Source organism: Tamandua tetradactyla, chromosome X, assembly GCF_023851605.1.
Source record: "Tamandua tetradactyla isolate mTamTet1 chromosome X, mTamTet1.pri, whole genome shotgun sequence".
NCBI classification, from domain to species: domain Eukaryota; kingdom Metazoa; phylum Chordata; class Mammalia; order Pilosa; family Myrmecophagidae; genus Tamandua; species Tamandua tetradactyla.
This window is the reverse complement of record NC_135353.1, coordinates 121,110,231-121,125,025: the sequence shown is the minus strand read 5'-3', so window position 1 is coordinate 121,125,025 and position 14,795 is coordinate 121,110,231. Positions and strand designations below refer to the sequence as shown.

The window sequence follows — 14,795 nt, the reverse complement described above, 5'->3', positions numbered from 1 at the left end:
AATGTAGTGACCAGAGATTCAAGAACATAGCTCAGTATTTCTCCTAGGAGCAATGAATGGTTCCTTATCTCTAAATAACAAGAATCCACTGTATTTGTTTCTGTTCACCATTTAAATCCCCCAAGGATGTCATCAGTTCCAAAACTGAGTTGCTTGCCTGTTCTTCCACCTTTGTGTTTTTTGTCTTTACCGTTTCCTTCGCATTGAACACCTTTGTAGTCTGCCAGTGGATAGCCTCATGTATTTCCACGTGTAAGTTTTAAGTCAACTTGCAAATCTTCTTTCCCCCTCTACCCCTAAGTGTGACAATTTTAAAAAACCAGAGCCCTTACTTAGCTTAACTTTACATCGTAGCTGTTCACACATCTACTAGCTGCTCATCTTCAAAATAGCTACTTAAATTCTGTTCCTTAAGTTTTTCAAATATAAAGTGGGAATAAGAATCATCACTCGGATAATATTAAGAGAGAAATAAGGTGAACCATTCTCAGCAGTCAGGACAGTGCTTGGCAGGTAAAGACCTATAATTAGCTACTACTTTTGTCTGCAGATGTGTTTTCATGCAGTTTCTCTTTCTATTGAAATTCTTTTATCTCTTAATCTTAATAATCTCTTTCTTCCAAAAGCCTTTACCCCTCCCAGCCTCCATGAGCCATGTTCATTGCACACAGTCAAAAACAAGAACAGGAGACTCTTTGCCAAAGTTAAAAGCGCATCAAACACGCCTAGCCTTTTATTTTATCACAAACCTACAGACCCCCTCATTACAACCACCAGGGGGGTCTGGCCCCAAACTGACAACCTTGGGTGTTTGTGGTAGGAACGGAAGGGAAGGGGTGGGGTGGGGGTGGGGGGAGTGTCTCTCAATAACTCTGAAAGTGGGGGCAGGGAAATTCCCCCAAATGGAGAACTGAGTGGGGGTAACCTAACTTTTGAGTGGGGGCGCAATAAAAAAAAATCAGATAAACAAATGGGGGGAGTGAGTATACTTCTGCAACCCTCCCTCCAAAGCCTCTGGCTTGGTGGGAGAGTGGCCTCCACTTTTTCCTGGGCCAGGGAATTCCCAGTAATGGCCTGTTCCTTCACACATTGAAAATGGGTAGTAGTCGGGTATGGATTCCGGGAACGTAGACTCTGTCCCTCTAGTCACCATTACCTGGCAAAACTGCCCCCATGGAAGGAGGCAGGGCTCCTCCCAATCCTCAGGATTTGAAGATCTGCCCCCTTCCCCAAAGGTGAGGCCTGCTCAGCGCTGTCAGAACGTTAGGTCAGGTTGGTCCCACGTTAAGGTAGGGGCATCTAAGTTACCACCCTTCCCCACAGTGTGGAATGCACAGATGGGATGTCCCTAAGGGCCAAGGGTGGGGCTGCAATTTCCACCTGGGGTGACCTGATCTTACTGATTCCTCCATGCCTGAAATACCTGTGCTGGGATGTTCCTATAGTGAAGAGGTGGGGCCTGACTCCTCCATTCCTAGAAGGCCCAGACTGAGTTCCCACGGTCAAGGGCCGAGTCTCAGCCTCCCTTCTTTTCCATGCCCAGGCTTGGTGGGGTTCCTGGGGAAGCGCAGCGCTTAACCCCTCCAGAGGTGGGACTACTGACATTTTGATGCCCTCTTCCTTGCCAGGACAGACTAAACGGAGGGTTCCAAGAGAAGGGGTTGAAGCAGCAGCCTGACACTTTCATTTCCCAGGAGGCCTGGCTAGGATGGTCCCAGGGGGATAAGGGCCGGACCTTATCCTTTCACCTTCCCTCCTTCCCTGGACAAGAACCCATCCCATGGGGGCAGAGCCAGATCTCACTGTCTGCCCCTTGTCAGCCTGTGCCTGGCTGTTTTTTGGGAGAAGAACAGAAAGACTTATTACAGGCATGGGCCTGTTCATAAGTCCTCTTCCCCTAGAACACCTGGGCAAGGCAGTCTAGTGGGTTGGGGGGGCGGGGGTAGGGGTAGGGGTAGGCGGGGCCTCAGCCTGCCTAGTCCTCCTTTCCTGAGTGGGAAAGTCCCAGGGGAGGGGTGAGGCCTGATCAGGACTCCTCCTCCATGCTGAAGCTGCTGCGGCGGCTGCTGGCCTTGGAGACTGCCGGGGACACAGAAGAGAGCAAGGGGTCGGAGGCTGCCCGCAGTGGGGACAGAGCGACCCCCGAGAGCCCCCCCACCATCCCCTCCTCCTCCTCCATCAGAATGTCCTCCAGCCCCAGGTGGAAAGGGTCCCCCAGGTCCCCCAGGGGGTCGCTGGGAAAGTGCAGGTCCAGAAGGGCATCTGAGGGCGGTGCTGGGGGCTGTTGGTGGGGAGCACTCTGGGCAGCTCCCCCTCCTACAGGAAATGTTGCCGCCCCTGGCCTGCCATCTTCCTCCACGTCCAGCTGCTCTGGCTTGAGGCTGTCAGAGGCCGAAGTCGTGGCCAGGGAAAGCAGCCCTGGTGTGGGAGGTACTGGCAGACCATGGATTTGGGCCTGTAGTTCAAGCTCCTGCAAATAGTACAAGGGGGAGCGGGCGGCACAGAATAAGATGAGATTCACAGTCCCACAGAGGCAGCTGTTAAAAACGGCAAGGCTGCCTGGGTTTGAATTCAACCCCTGTCACTCAATTGCTTGCATTAAACAAGTCAGTTAACAGCTCTGAGCCTCAGTCTCCCCTATGTCACGGGGGTTGAGGATTAACTGGGTTAATGGAGATAAAGCTCCTGATACAGTGCAAGGCTTGAGATAAATGTTACTTAAACTAACCAACATGTGTTGTTGTTAATGTCAGGATTGTCATTTATGATTATCAGTATTATCCTGTGAGTCAGGAAGCCTGGGGATCCCCTCCCTGCCCCAAGTTTGCCAGGATGGGAAATCCAGGCCTGTTCTTCCTCTGCTTCACTTGCAGGAAGCCCCCTCTTGCCCCCACGACCTGATCCCCACCATTTCATCCCTCCAGACCTGAATTCGGAGCTGCAGGCTGCGGTTGGCCTGCTCCAGAGATCGCTGCCGGCTCTCCAAGTCTTTGGAGCGCTGCTGCTCCTTCTGCAACTTGCGGATGTAATCCACAGAGGCCTTCAAGATGGTGCCCTTATTCCAGCGCATCTCCCTGTGGGGCCCGAGGTGGGGAGAAGAGAAGTGGGTGCTCCGGAGAGTTTTCTACGAGCTGCGGGAATTGCAGCAGGTAGGTGGGCCACACTGCCACCAGCAAGAGTTATGGAAGGCGTTCCCCACAGGGCCCCACCCACCGAACCCCACAAGGCCTTCTTGGACCTGACCACCTCGACACTCATCTCTTACTTATCTCCCTCTAATTCACCTCACTACAGCCACTCCGGCTTCTTGGTCCTTCCCAAGGGGAAAACAACCATTCCCATCTCAGGGTCTTTGGACTGGCTATTCCCCTCAGTCTGGAACATTCTTTCTCCAGACATTGACATGGCTCCTTGCCTCAACTCCTTAAGCTCTTTATTCAAACATCTCCTCATACATTGAGGCCTGCCCTCATCTGAATCCGTAAGCCTCCCCAATACTCTCCTCTCTTTCTTTCAATCCTTTCACTTCTCCATGATGTTCGTCAGCGTCTCACGAGACTTACTTATTTATCTTGTTTAGTCTGTCTGCCCCTATTAACACATTGGTTCTGTAAGATCAGGGTTTTTTTTGTCTGTCTTGTTCCTTCTGGTATCTGCAAGGCCCTAGAACATTGCCTGGCACAAAGCTGCAGCCTAAGAAATGTTTCTTAGAATTAAAAAAGGGAAGTACAAAATAAACAGAAAAACTAGGTGTCAGTGATGTTTGGGAACCAGATGAAGTATACGGACCATAACACCATGTACCCTAAAATTTTAGGTGGGTACACAGTGAACTTGCCCTGCTCAGGAAAGGACCAGAAGAGCTAAAGAACTACCAGGGGCAAGACTCCCTGCTAAGCCCACCTTAAGGTACAAGTTGAGGGGAACAGAGCCCCACCCTACCTCCCACTAGCCTGGGGGCTCCCAGCCTAGACTCACGGGTCACTGGACTTGGGGATGAGGGTGCCCAGCTCCTTGATCCTGTCGTTAATGTTGAAACGCCTGCGACGCTCAACTTTGGAGGTTGGGGGAAGAGAGAAAGAAAGAGAGGAAAACTGTCATGAACAGGCGAAGGAGGGAAGAGAAACTGGGGAGCTGGGAGGACTCAGAGCAAGGCAGGGCCGCCAAGCCTGTTTCCAAGTGCACACGGCCTCTTACTTACTTAGATTGTGATTGTCTTTCTTCTGCCGTTCCTTCAAGAGGGCCTTGGCTTCCGTCTCTGGAAAAGAGTCGGGGTCGTCAGGGCTTCTGGGCATGGGAAACAGGGGAGCACGTGCAGCTGCTAAGGTGGGGATTATGGGTGGAAGCAGGGGAAGTTTTAAATGCCAGTCTCTTTGCTATTTTTTTTTTCCACAAAACCATGGTGGCATGTCGGTTGTTAACGCCAAGATGAGAAGCCATGAGAGGAAGTGGGGTGAAAGCAGGACCGGGGGCCATGTGGGAAAAGAGAGTCAACAAGTCCCCATTTTGTATGTTCCTTCTCCCACAATTAGTACCCATTCCCCAGCCTGGCAGACATGGGGCTGACCCTGTGGCACAGGTACAGGGTGGGGGCATGTGGCCAAGACCCCGGCACTTACCAGAGATTTCCCGTTTGATGTTGGGTAGCTCAGCTGGGCAGGAGTTGCTGACAGTGATGGCTGGTGTGGCCACACCCTGGCTACTGTACACATCAAGTAGATTCCCTGACACAGGCAGCTAGGGTGGGGGGTGGGGTGGGGAGGAAACAACGGTTTGGGAGCAAACCCCAGGCTCGTCCCCTCCTCAGAATCAGGTTCCTGACCTTCCACACACGCTCTCTGGGGACTTCTAACCCAGGGATTGGCTGACTTACCAAAGGAACCCTTTCCTTCTCTTTCGAGGGAATTTCACGCAGCAATCTCATAGGGAAGTCATTGAAAAGCCTGACTTCATCGCCTGCCCCTCCTCAAGCCCCTCTCCCAAGTACTGAGATTGGTTTTGAGGACAAATGCAGGTCTTTGTCGGCTCCAATATAACAGTCCAGCCTGCTGGCCCCTCCTATTGCAACATTCCAATCCAGCATTCTTGGAACACCCCAATCCAAACTTCTCAGACCTTTGTAAATTTTCATGGCAACATGCCATCCCAAATCTGGCCTAGTAAAGAGTTCTAGTCCAACCTCCAGTCTTTTGCTCTGATCAAGTCTTACCACATTATGAACACACTCTTCTGCTGCTGGAAACCAAGGCCCTTTGAGACTCCAGAATTTCCATGCACATTCTGATCTCTCACCTGGCACTGCTGTTATGTCATCTAGATTTTTTTTTCTCTCCTTCACACTCTCCTGCATACACTCCCAAGCAACATGCTAATCAATAAGTGATTAGTCCTGCCTCTTGATGAGTTTTCATCTCTTGAAACTCCCTCTATTGAATCTAATTTAATGCCAGATCCATCTAACATAAGGTCCCAATTTCTAGCTATAGCCAAGTCAATAAAAACGTATTGATAAATCAGTACCATTTTTAGATATGCTTCCATCTGCTCCATAAGTTGGAAAAAGCAAAGGTACAGTCACCTAGTAGGACTCAAAGTGAGCTGTGAGACTCCTGGAATGCTCTAGAACCATCATGTTACAATTTCTTCTTACAGCCATTGCTGCAAAAAGTTTTATCCACTGTCTACAAGGACCCAGCCTCACAGCAAGTAACTTGGTACATTCAAATCACCACGAAGTCCAGACACTTGTTATAGCGCAGGATTCACAGCAAGTGACTTGGTGCATTCCAATCACAGCAAAGTCCAACTACCTGTCATACAGTAGGGTTCACAGCAAGTGACTTGGTACATTCCAATCACAGCAAAGCCCAACCTGCTTGCTATGCTGCAGGGTTCACAGCAAGTGACTTGGTAGGTTCTAATCACTACATACTCTAACCCCTTGTTATAGCCTGTATCAAGTTTTGAGGCTTTTCATATGTTCCAATCACTGCATGGTCTGGGTATGTCTCAATGACTGGAATCCCTTGGTACATTCAAATTCCTACAGGATTCTCACTTCCTGGTACCTCCCAGAGCAGAACCCACATACCCTGATATCCCCTCATTGGCTCCATGAATACCCCACCCTGTATATATCAAATCTACACGGTCTACCTCTTCATACAGTCCAACGCAAGGCCCAAGGGCATTAGTTTGTCCCACTTTCCTCATAAGGCCTCCCTCTTTATCTTAGTATAGTCCCAAGCAAGGGTCTCCTATATATACAGCCAATAGGAGGTGTGGTTGCAGTGACAGAGGCATGCCCTAATTGTCAGGGACTCACCGTGCTGGGGAGCTGCAGTCCTGCGGTGCCTCCGGGCAGATAACTGAGCATTTCATCATTGTAACTGGACTCCAGGCTGATGATCTCATCAATGACATCATCAATCTGGAGGAAGAAGTAAATATTGGGGCAGAGTTAAAAGATATGTGCTTGAGGGTGGGGTGGGGGTGGGGGTGGTAAGGAGGATGGAAGGACAGTCTGCAGTCACTCACCTCCTTCTCTGAGCTGGACCCAATAGTGAGCAGCGCCATGGGGCTGTTGGGAGCGCTGCCTGTAGGGCCGGTGGTATGGGCAGCCTCAGGGGCAGGAAGAGGCTGGGCGCTAGCAGGCCCCGGAGGTGGGGTGAGGGCTTGGGAAGCCAGCTTGGGCCCGAGCGTGGTAGACAGGTACTGTTTCACCTGCTGCCGGCGGGCCTGCTGCAGGTGGTAGCGCGTAGGGTTCTCCAGATGGGTCTGCACCTGTGGCATGGGGGCGGGGAGGAGGCAGTGGTGGAGACAAGGTGGGACAAGGGCTCAGAGGGACGACTCTGAGCCTGGGTCTGACTCGTGCACCGCATCTGTTCCCAGGCTTAGGCAGGAAAACCAGGCCCAGAATCTGACATATCCCTCCCCCAAAATACTGGTGAGTCTTCCCCAAGACCCAAGCTCCCTTTCTCAGAAATCCCTCAGAGCCTCCAAGACTCACAGGATCCCTCACAGTTTCTGGAACACCCTGTCACAGTCCCCAAGGTTTCCTCCTAGTCCCTAACACCTCTAACAGATCCTGGGAACCACACATGGCTTCCTGTGTGGAAGAAATGTGGGGAAGACACACTGGTGGCCCTCAAAGAATTCTTAATGCATCCCTCATACATGAAGCTCTTCATACAAAGTCACTTCACCGATCCCAGGCCCCATGTGAGCGCTCATGACACTGTGGTCCACCAAGACATCCTCACGGCCCCCAAGAATCCCCACAAAAGTGCACAAGAACCCCTCAGAAACCCTAAGTACAATAGGACACTAACTCAGCCCATTTTAGTAGTGGGGACTTCCTTAGAGTCCTTAGGACCTTCTCTAAAAGTCAGCAGAGCCCCCAAGTGCCAACTCCCTTCCCCTAGCTTCTACCACTGCTTACCCTCCTCTCCCCACCCCTCCCCCAGGAACCCCTTTCATGGCCTCTGGACCTCACCTTACCTTGAGCACCTCTCTGGGCACCTGAGCAGGGGGAGGACGGCCCAATGTGTGGCCCCCAGCAGAGACACCAACCACAGAGATGGCAGGAGAGGCAGGTGCAGGGCTGGGGAAGGGAGCAGCAGCAGCCTGTTCCCGACGCTCACGCCTCTCCTGCTCCTGGGCCTGGGCTCGCATTAGCTGCTGCCGCAGCAAGACCCGTGATGAGGAAGATGATGACATGGCAGGGGTCCTGGAGCCCCCTGCAGAAGACGATGCAGAGAGTGTAGCTGGGGTGGCTGGGGTGGCCTGCAGTGATATTGGGAGGCTGTGGAATGGGAAATATGGGGGCCACAGGTAAGCTCTAAGTCTCATCTCCAGCCTCAGGGGTCACAGGGTCATGGAAGAGACACAGGAGCCAGGTTTATTCTCTGCCTTCTAAGGCCACAGCATAGAAGGGAAGACATCGGGACCAGACCCAGTCCCAGCCCTCAGGTTCGCTGCCCAGTGGGGGATATTTCTTCCAGTTTTGAGTGGCAAAGCCTGGATTTGGACCTCTTTATATACTGAGTGGGGATGCCATGGTTAGGGCCTGGGAGAAGGGTTTTCTTCTATATAAGGAGAGTAGAAGGAAGTAAGATTGGGGATGTGGCTATAGAAATTTGGATAGAGGGCTCTGAAGTCCAATTTGGAGGTAGGAGATGCTCCCACAGCTCCTTGGGTAGGTAGCAGGCTACAGAGGCAGCCCCAGGCTCCTCTTCTTCCCCTGTCTGGGCCTCTGATCCTAGGAGCTAGTCAGTCTTGAAAATCTCAGAGATTTCACAATCCTCTCTTCCGGCCCCTCTTCCAGGTCCCCTCCCCTCTCTTAAGAGCCCAGGCCGATGACTCAGCACATTTAGACTCCAAGTAAGAAAGAAGAGACCAGCAGGGGCTCCTCAAGGGGCGGGAGCGGGGGTGTCTGTTGAGTGCTAGAGGGGGCTGAACAGGGATTGTGGATGTTGGATCTGCCCACCTGGGGGGTGGGCTTGAGCAAGCCCCGCCCATCTCCAGGCACTCTAGGAAGTCTAGAATATTTGTGTATGAATGTGTGTACAGATGGGGTGGGGGGAGGCAGGGGAAGACTTCCCAGAGATACTGGAATCCTAGTTTGGCCACCTGTTTTCCTGTGTGACATGCTCTCTTTCTGGCCCCTATTTTACCATGTAAAAAAAAAAAAAACAGGCTGTTGAAAGAATGGGTAGGGTTGGTACTAATGGCCTTTGCCCATCAAGAGGGGACAGGAGGGTTCAGGAATTGGGAGGAGAGTCAGAGGAATCATACCTTGAGCGTAGGGGTAGGGGTTGGCTTTTGAGCTCGTAAAAGCTGTCAGGATCAAGGACGTTTTCTAATTCGATGTCAGCAACAATCCCAGATTCCGGAAGCAAAGAGTTCAGGCTGAGAGTGGGGGGAAGGGATGGTGGTCAGTGCTTTGTAGGAAGGCCTCATTCCCCTCCCCTTCCAGAGAGAGAGAGAGAGACAAACAAGCAGACCAGGGAAACTGAGTGTACCCCTCCCATTCAGCCACCCTGCTGGGTGCCACCATGATGAATTTCCACATCCTCTCCCCTCCTTCATTCCCCCATTGTATCCAGTCTCTTAGGATTCAAAATGATAAAGGTGACTGGACCCCACCCTCCCTCCCTTGCCCTAATAATCATGCATAACAACAACCTGGGCTTGAGGAAAACAGAAATTCAGAATTTAGGAATGACAATTCACTTTACAGGATGCCTGACTTTGCATTCCGAGTTTTCCCAGCACCCAACCCAACTACCCCCCGCCCCCCCGCTGTTTTCCTGACAGTTGAATGAGAGCCTACAAATGTATTATACATAGCATATAGGACCATTCCTCATCATAACAGTCCATTGTAACATCAACTGAATTCTCATCACAAAGAGAACTGGGCTTGATGATTCACTTTACATAAGAATCCAGCAATTCGGCAAAATGATCTTTCCCCCCAGCTCCAGCTTGAGTAGACAGGATGTCAACATATGCCCAAATGCAAAAAGGAAATAGCACAGGGACCCCTCATTCCAACAGTGTGGGTTTACAAGAGGGAGGATATGGGTGGATGATCGCTTTATACAAGCATTCTTTTCTTGGTGGGAGGAGCCTTCTCAGGCCCCTCCAGTTTTTTTGGATAGATCAAAACATATACACAACCAACACCAACACCCATTGACACAGAAAATAAGAAGCCATGTGGAACTATCCCCACTCCTGTGATTATAAAGGATTTAAGAGATGGCAAATGGATACACAGAAGGGCTCTGGCTCAGCCCTGTGTTAGGTGTGAGGACCGTAGCATGCAGGAGACACTAATGCACACGGATGGATATGCATCCTTGAATTTTGTAAAATACTTAGCATCCTGAGAAATTGTGGGTGACTTCACTTGACAAGAATTCTCTCCCCTCCCCAAGGATCTGTCTTCCTTCTTCTCCTCACCCTTAGACGGGGCCCTAAAACCACCCAGGAAGTCAGGAAGAGGAAGCTGGGGGAGCCGCTGAGCTCAGCACAATCCCAGGCAGAAAGTAAGCAGAGCCCCCTCCCATACTCATGTGTCCATTTCACAGGAGTTGGCCGGCAGCAGTGTGGTCAGGGAGGGCTGGTGCAATTGGTACTCACTCCTAAGTGAGCAGGGACTCAATCCTGCTGTAGGGACAGATTCAAGATTATTCCCCCAAGAGGTTGAGAGATAGAGACTGGGAAGATGACATAAAAGTTGCATCTTTCGTGGGGCCGGGGTACCCAGGGCTGGCTGAAAAACTAGGGAGCAGGAACAAGACCCTTCTCTGGGTTCCCAAATAAGGTCTGAGGCCTTCTTCTCAGAGCTAAGAGGTATCACTATCTTCATCATCTCCATCTTCTGTCTGTCTGTCTCCCGTTCAAACCCTTCTTGGGTATAGGATGGGGACTTGTCCACTCTCCTAGGGAGCTGACCCAGGTGAGTGGGTGGGCAGAGGTGAAGGGATTAATCTGGCCAAGTCTTGGTGAAATGTTGCTTCTCTCATTCACCGGTAAGCACACACGCATAAGGCAGGTCCCTAGCAGCATACCTGAGATACTCTCAAATCCCCGGACGCAAGACATACCCAAACACCGTCTCCCACAACCAGCCTCTGGGAGTCACCAAGCTCCCAAGACAGCACCCTTATTCCCTGGACCCTCTCCCACACTGAGGGAAAAGGATTCCATGACTCCCTTAAAATCAGTGCCTCACTTGACGTGTCCCTCCCAATTCATCTCCCTCATGCCTGACTCAAGGACCCCAACTGAGCCTCTAAGCAGAATCCCCCAAGTTCAGCTACCCAGGCCAGTTTCTGGACACGCCAGACTCAATCAAGAGTCTCCCAAATCTGACCCAGGCCCCCTTAATGCACTCCCAGGACTCCCTCAAGCCTCAGCTCAAGCAGGCCACCGCTGGATCTCTTAAATGCCCCTCCAAGACAAGCGGCCAGACGTCCTCCAAGCACAGGCCGAGATCCGCCAATCCTATTCCAGGGCCCCGGCCGCCCCCCCAGGTTAGGCCCCAGGGAACCCCAGCCGGCACTCCCGGCCCCAGGCGGCCTCGCACCTGAGCAGCTGGGCCGAGTCGGCCGGCCTGCGCTTCTCCAACAGCACGAACACGGCTCGAGGGCCCTCCGCGCCGGCCTCTACACCGTCCCGAGCTGGCTCGGCCGCATGAGACATGACGCCCGGCCCCGGGCAAGCCCTGCCAGGCCGGTCGGGTCTCGGCCCGGTCCCCCTAACAAAATAAGAGTCCCCCTCCCCCCGCTCGCCACCACCTCCTCCTCCGCTAAGCCATGGAGCGAGCTCTGCGCGGGCGGGCGGTGTCGGGGAGACGGGATGGGCCGTGAGTCATCCTCGTCCCTGGACGGACCGACACCCGCCCCCCCAAACCTAACCCCGGACGACCGCCTTCCTCCCCCTCGTCCTCTTCCCCCTCCTCCCTGGGCTGGGGAAACTCCACAGGAAGTGACCACACCGGGGACTGACGGCTCACCGGGCCGCGCCTCTTGCGAGAGGAGGCCCCGCCCCAAACTACGCCTCCAACGCAGTCGGAAAACCAGAGTCGGCCCGCCCTCTTTCCAAAAGGGGGTGCCTAGACCACGCCCATAGAGACAGAGGCAAATCGGCTAGGCGTAATTTAGTCGAGTTACGCCCCCATAGTGCGTCACTGCTGAGCCCCGCCCCCTCCCTCAAATTATCCCTCCGCAAAATAATATTAAGCCGCGCCTTCAGTCCGATGCGCCTGCGCACTGGAGTCCGGTCTGCGCGCAGAGGGTCTCTAGGCCATGTTCCTGCAGCCTGGACCTGCGCCCCCTCTCGGTCAATTTTCTAATATCTAACAGCCTAACCGCGCCCCCTCTCGGCCAATGTTCGTTAATATCTGCGCCCTAGACCGCGCCTCAACCTCGATCAAGCAGTGCCATCCTCAGCCAAAGCCATAACTATGAAGCAGAGGCATCTACACTCTCTTGGAGGTGTAGGCCAGAAATTCTGCTGTCTTGGTACCTGCAGTCCAGCCGCCCAGCTGGTCTTCCCAGGAGCGGTCCACCAACTCTATGTCAAATGAATTCATTTACTCACTTTTTCAATGATTGAACAAACATTCGTTGAGTACCTCTATGTGCCAGGTACATTCAAGCCAGCTTGCGCACAGCTGTGGGTCCTGCCCATGCTTCAGGTACACGGCACAGTCTGCTCACAAAACACCAGAACCCACAGCCTTCTTTTTCTCCTTCTCAACATCCCAAGTACCACCTCCCCCCGCCCCCATCAGCTGGCCCTCCAGGAAACGTTGAGTCCCCATTTGCCTTGCATCCTCCTATATTAGCACTCTTAATTCCAAGATCTGTTCGTCTGCTTGGTAAACACATACATGCACATACGCACACAACCGTATCATGGAATAGGGGAGGAACCTGGGTATTTATGGGAATTAGTAAATGATAAAAATGACATTTCGAGTCACTGGGAGGTTTGGGGAGAAATGACTATCTTTTGGGGTGGACACAGCAAGCAAACTCACTGCTCTCCCCCTCTCTACGTGGGACATGACTCCCAGAGGTGTGGACCTTTCTGGCAACGTGGGACAGAAATCCTAGAATGAGCTGGAACTCAGCATCAAGGGATTGAGAAAATCTGCTCAACGAAAAGGGGGAAGAGCGAAATGAGACAAAATAAAGTGTCAATGGCTGAGAGATTCCAGAGTCCAGAGGTTATCCTGGAGGTTATTCTTATGCATTAAATAGATATCACCTGTTTATTTAAGGTGTAATGGAGAGGCTGGAGGGAACTGCCTGAAAATGTGGAGCTGTGCTCTGGTAGCCATGTTTCTTGAAGATAATTATATGATGATATGGCTGTCGCAGTGTGACTGTGTGGTAGTGGGAGCCTTGTGTCTGATGCCCTTTTTATCTATCGATGGACAAGTAAAATGTATGGATTAAAAATAAATAAATAATAGGGGGAACAAATGTTAAAATAAATTTAGTAGATTGAAATGTTGGTGATTGGTGAAGGGGAGGGGTAAGAGGTATGGTATGTATGAATTTTTTGTTTTCTTTTTATTGCTTTTTCCAAATTGATGCAGACGTTCTAGGAAATGATGATGATTAATATACAACTATGTGATAATAGTGTGAGTTATTGATTATATAGTAAGAACAGAATGATCATATGATAAGAATGTTTGTGTTTGTATGTGGTTATGTATCATAAATAAAAAGTAAATTAATTAAAAAAAGAAAGGTGGGGGTAAGGGGTATGGTATGTATGAATTTTTCTCTGTTGTCTTTTTATTTCTTTTTCTGAATTGATGCAAATGTTCTAAGAAATGATCATGATGATGAATATGCAACTATGTGATGATATTGTGAATTACTGATTATATATGTAGAATGGAATGATCATATGTTAAGAATGTTTGTGTTTATTTGTTGTCATATTTTTTTAAAAAATTAAAAATTACTTTAAAAATTTAAAAAAAAGCAAACACTGAAGAGTCTTCTGGAGAAGAAATTCTGCCTCGAAGTTAGCAGCATTAATTCCTGCCTGAGTTTCCAACCAGCCACACTCGTGTGAGTCAATTTCTTAAAATAAATCATATGTATATATGTATATTTATATCTATATATTGGTTTTGTTTCTCTGGAGAACCCTGACTGATACATGGGATGTCTTTTCATCTATTTAGTTGTTCTTTAATTTCTTTCAGCAATGTTTTACAATTTTCAGTGTAAAAATTTTGTACTTCTTTTGTTAAACTTGTTCCTAGGAATTTTATTCTTTTTGATGCTATTGTAAATGAAAAAAAAAAATGCATGCGACAGGCTGGGAGAAAATTCTTACAACATTAGACCCGTAAACTAACTGTCCTATCACACATCCCAAACCAATGAATACCAGCTTCAAACACATTTCAAATGTTTCTATGACAAGTGCTTCCCCATCACATAGTCTGCACAATATGCACACTCACCACACACACACACACACACACACACACACACACACACACACTTTCTACTTTCTCAGATGCATCTGGAGTTGCATTTAAAGGCAGTTGTGTGTGGGGAGTTAAAGAGACATGTAGAGGGAGGAGGGAAGGCAGTTGGATTGTGATGTTGAGGGTGTTTAGAGATAGATGTAAGTGGTGATGAAAGGGAGCTTGGGGTGATGTTTGGGTCTATGAGAGGATAGTTTGCATGCAATGGAAGGGCCATGTGAAGGTCGTTGGGAGGAATAGGGCTGCTAGAGGATGGCTTAAGGGTGTAGCTGGGATGGATAGATGGATGGATGGGTGGATGAATGGATGGATAGATAGAATGATACAGCAAATGTGACAAAATGTTAAAATTAGCCGGTCCATATATCTGGGGGGAAGGACTATGTCGGAGTTCTCTGCAAGGGTTTTGTAATATTTTTGCAACCATCTTGTAAGTTTAAAAATATTTCAAAATAAAAAGTTTAAGGAAAAAAGAAAAGTGCAGGTAGGAACTTTTGGGAAGGTGGTTTGGAAATACAGTTGAGGGGTTGGAAGATGTTTGGGGTGCAATTGGAGGGATTATAGGAAGATAGTGGGGGTGCTTAGGGACAGAGTTGGGTCTGCTGTAAGCTAGTTTAGAAATAAAGTTATTAATTGTGATAGGATGGTGAGGTTGGCTGAATAACAGCCCCCCTCCCCCCGAAAGATATCCATGCCCTAATCACTGAAACCTGTGAATGTTACCTTACATGGCAAAAAAATAAAGTATTTTACAGATGTC

At 50.1% G+C, this 14,795-nt stretch overlaps 1 protein-coding gene across 2 annotated transcripts; it reads right to left on the bottom strand.

Annotated features, from left to right (window-relative positions):
• Positions 1-694: 694 nt before the first annotated feature.
• Positions 695-11,523, bottom strand: TFE3 (transcription factor binding to IGHM enhancer 3). 2 transcript variants are annotated; one of them, XM_077146381.1, is made up of 10 exons: positions 11,099-11,523; positions 8,797-8,910; positions 7,501-7,804; positions 6,538-6,783; positions 6,326-6,430; positions 4,620-4,737; positions 4,202-4,258; positions 3,979-4,054; positions 2,927-3,074; positions 695-2,470 (listed from the first exon to the last, which is right to left on the bottom strand). In XM_077146381.1, exons 1-10 carry the CDS (start codon positions 11,212-11,214, stop codon positions 2,027-2,029), a joined length of 1,728 nt encoding a protein of 575 aa, XP_077002496.1. In that variant the 5' UTR covers positions 11,215-11,523; the 3' UTR covers positions 695-2,026. The 2 variants fall into 2 exon arrangements, with proteins under 2 accessions (XP_077002496.1, XP_077002497.1); XM_077146382.1 differs by lacking the exon at positions 11,099-11,523 and having other exon boundaries at positions 7,501-7,739; positions 8,797-8,908.
• Between the last annotated feature and the right edge of the window lie 3,272 nt (positions 11,524-14,795).

Excerpts from the sequence above, each read along its gene's own strand:
- TFE3 (XM_077146381.1), bottom strand. The coding sequence starts at position 11,214 with ATGTCTCATGCGGCCGAGCCAGCTCGGGACGGTGTAGAGGCCGGCGCG. Across the intron at positions 7,805-8,796 it reads CCCCTACCCCTACGCTCAAG|CCTCCCAATATCACTGCAGG; the intron begins GTATGATTCCTC and ends CCCATTCCACAG. Across the intron at positions 4,738-6,325 it reads GACTGCAGCTCCCCAGCACG|CTGCCTGTGTCAGGGAATCT; the intron begins GTGAGTCCCTGA and ends CCCCCACCCTAG.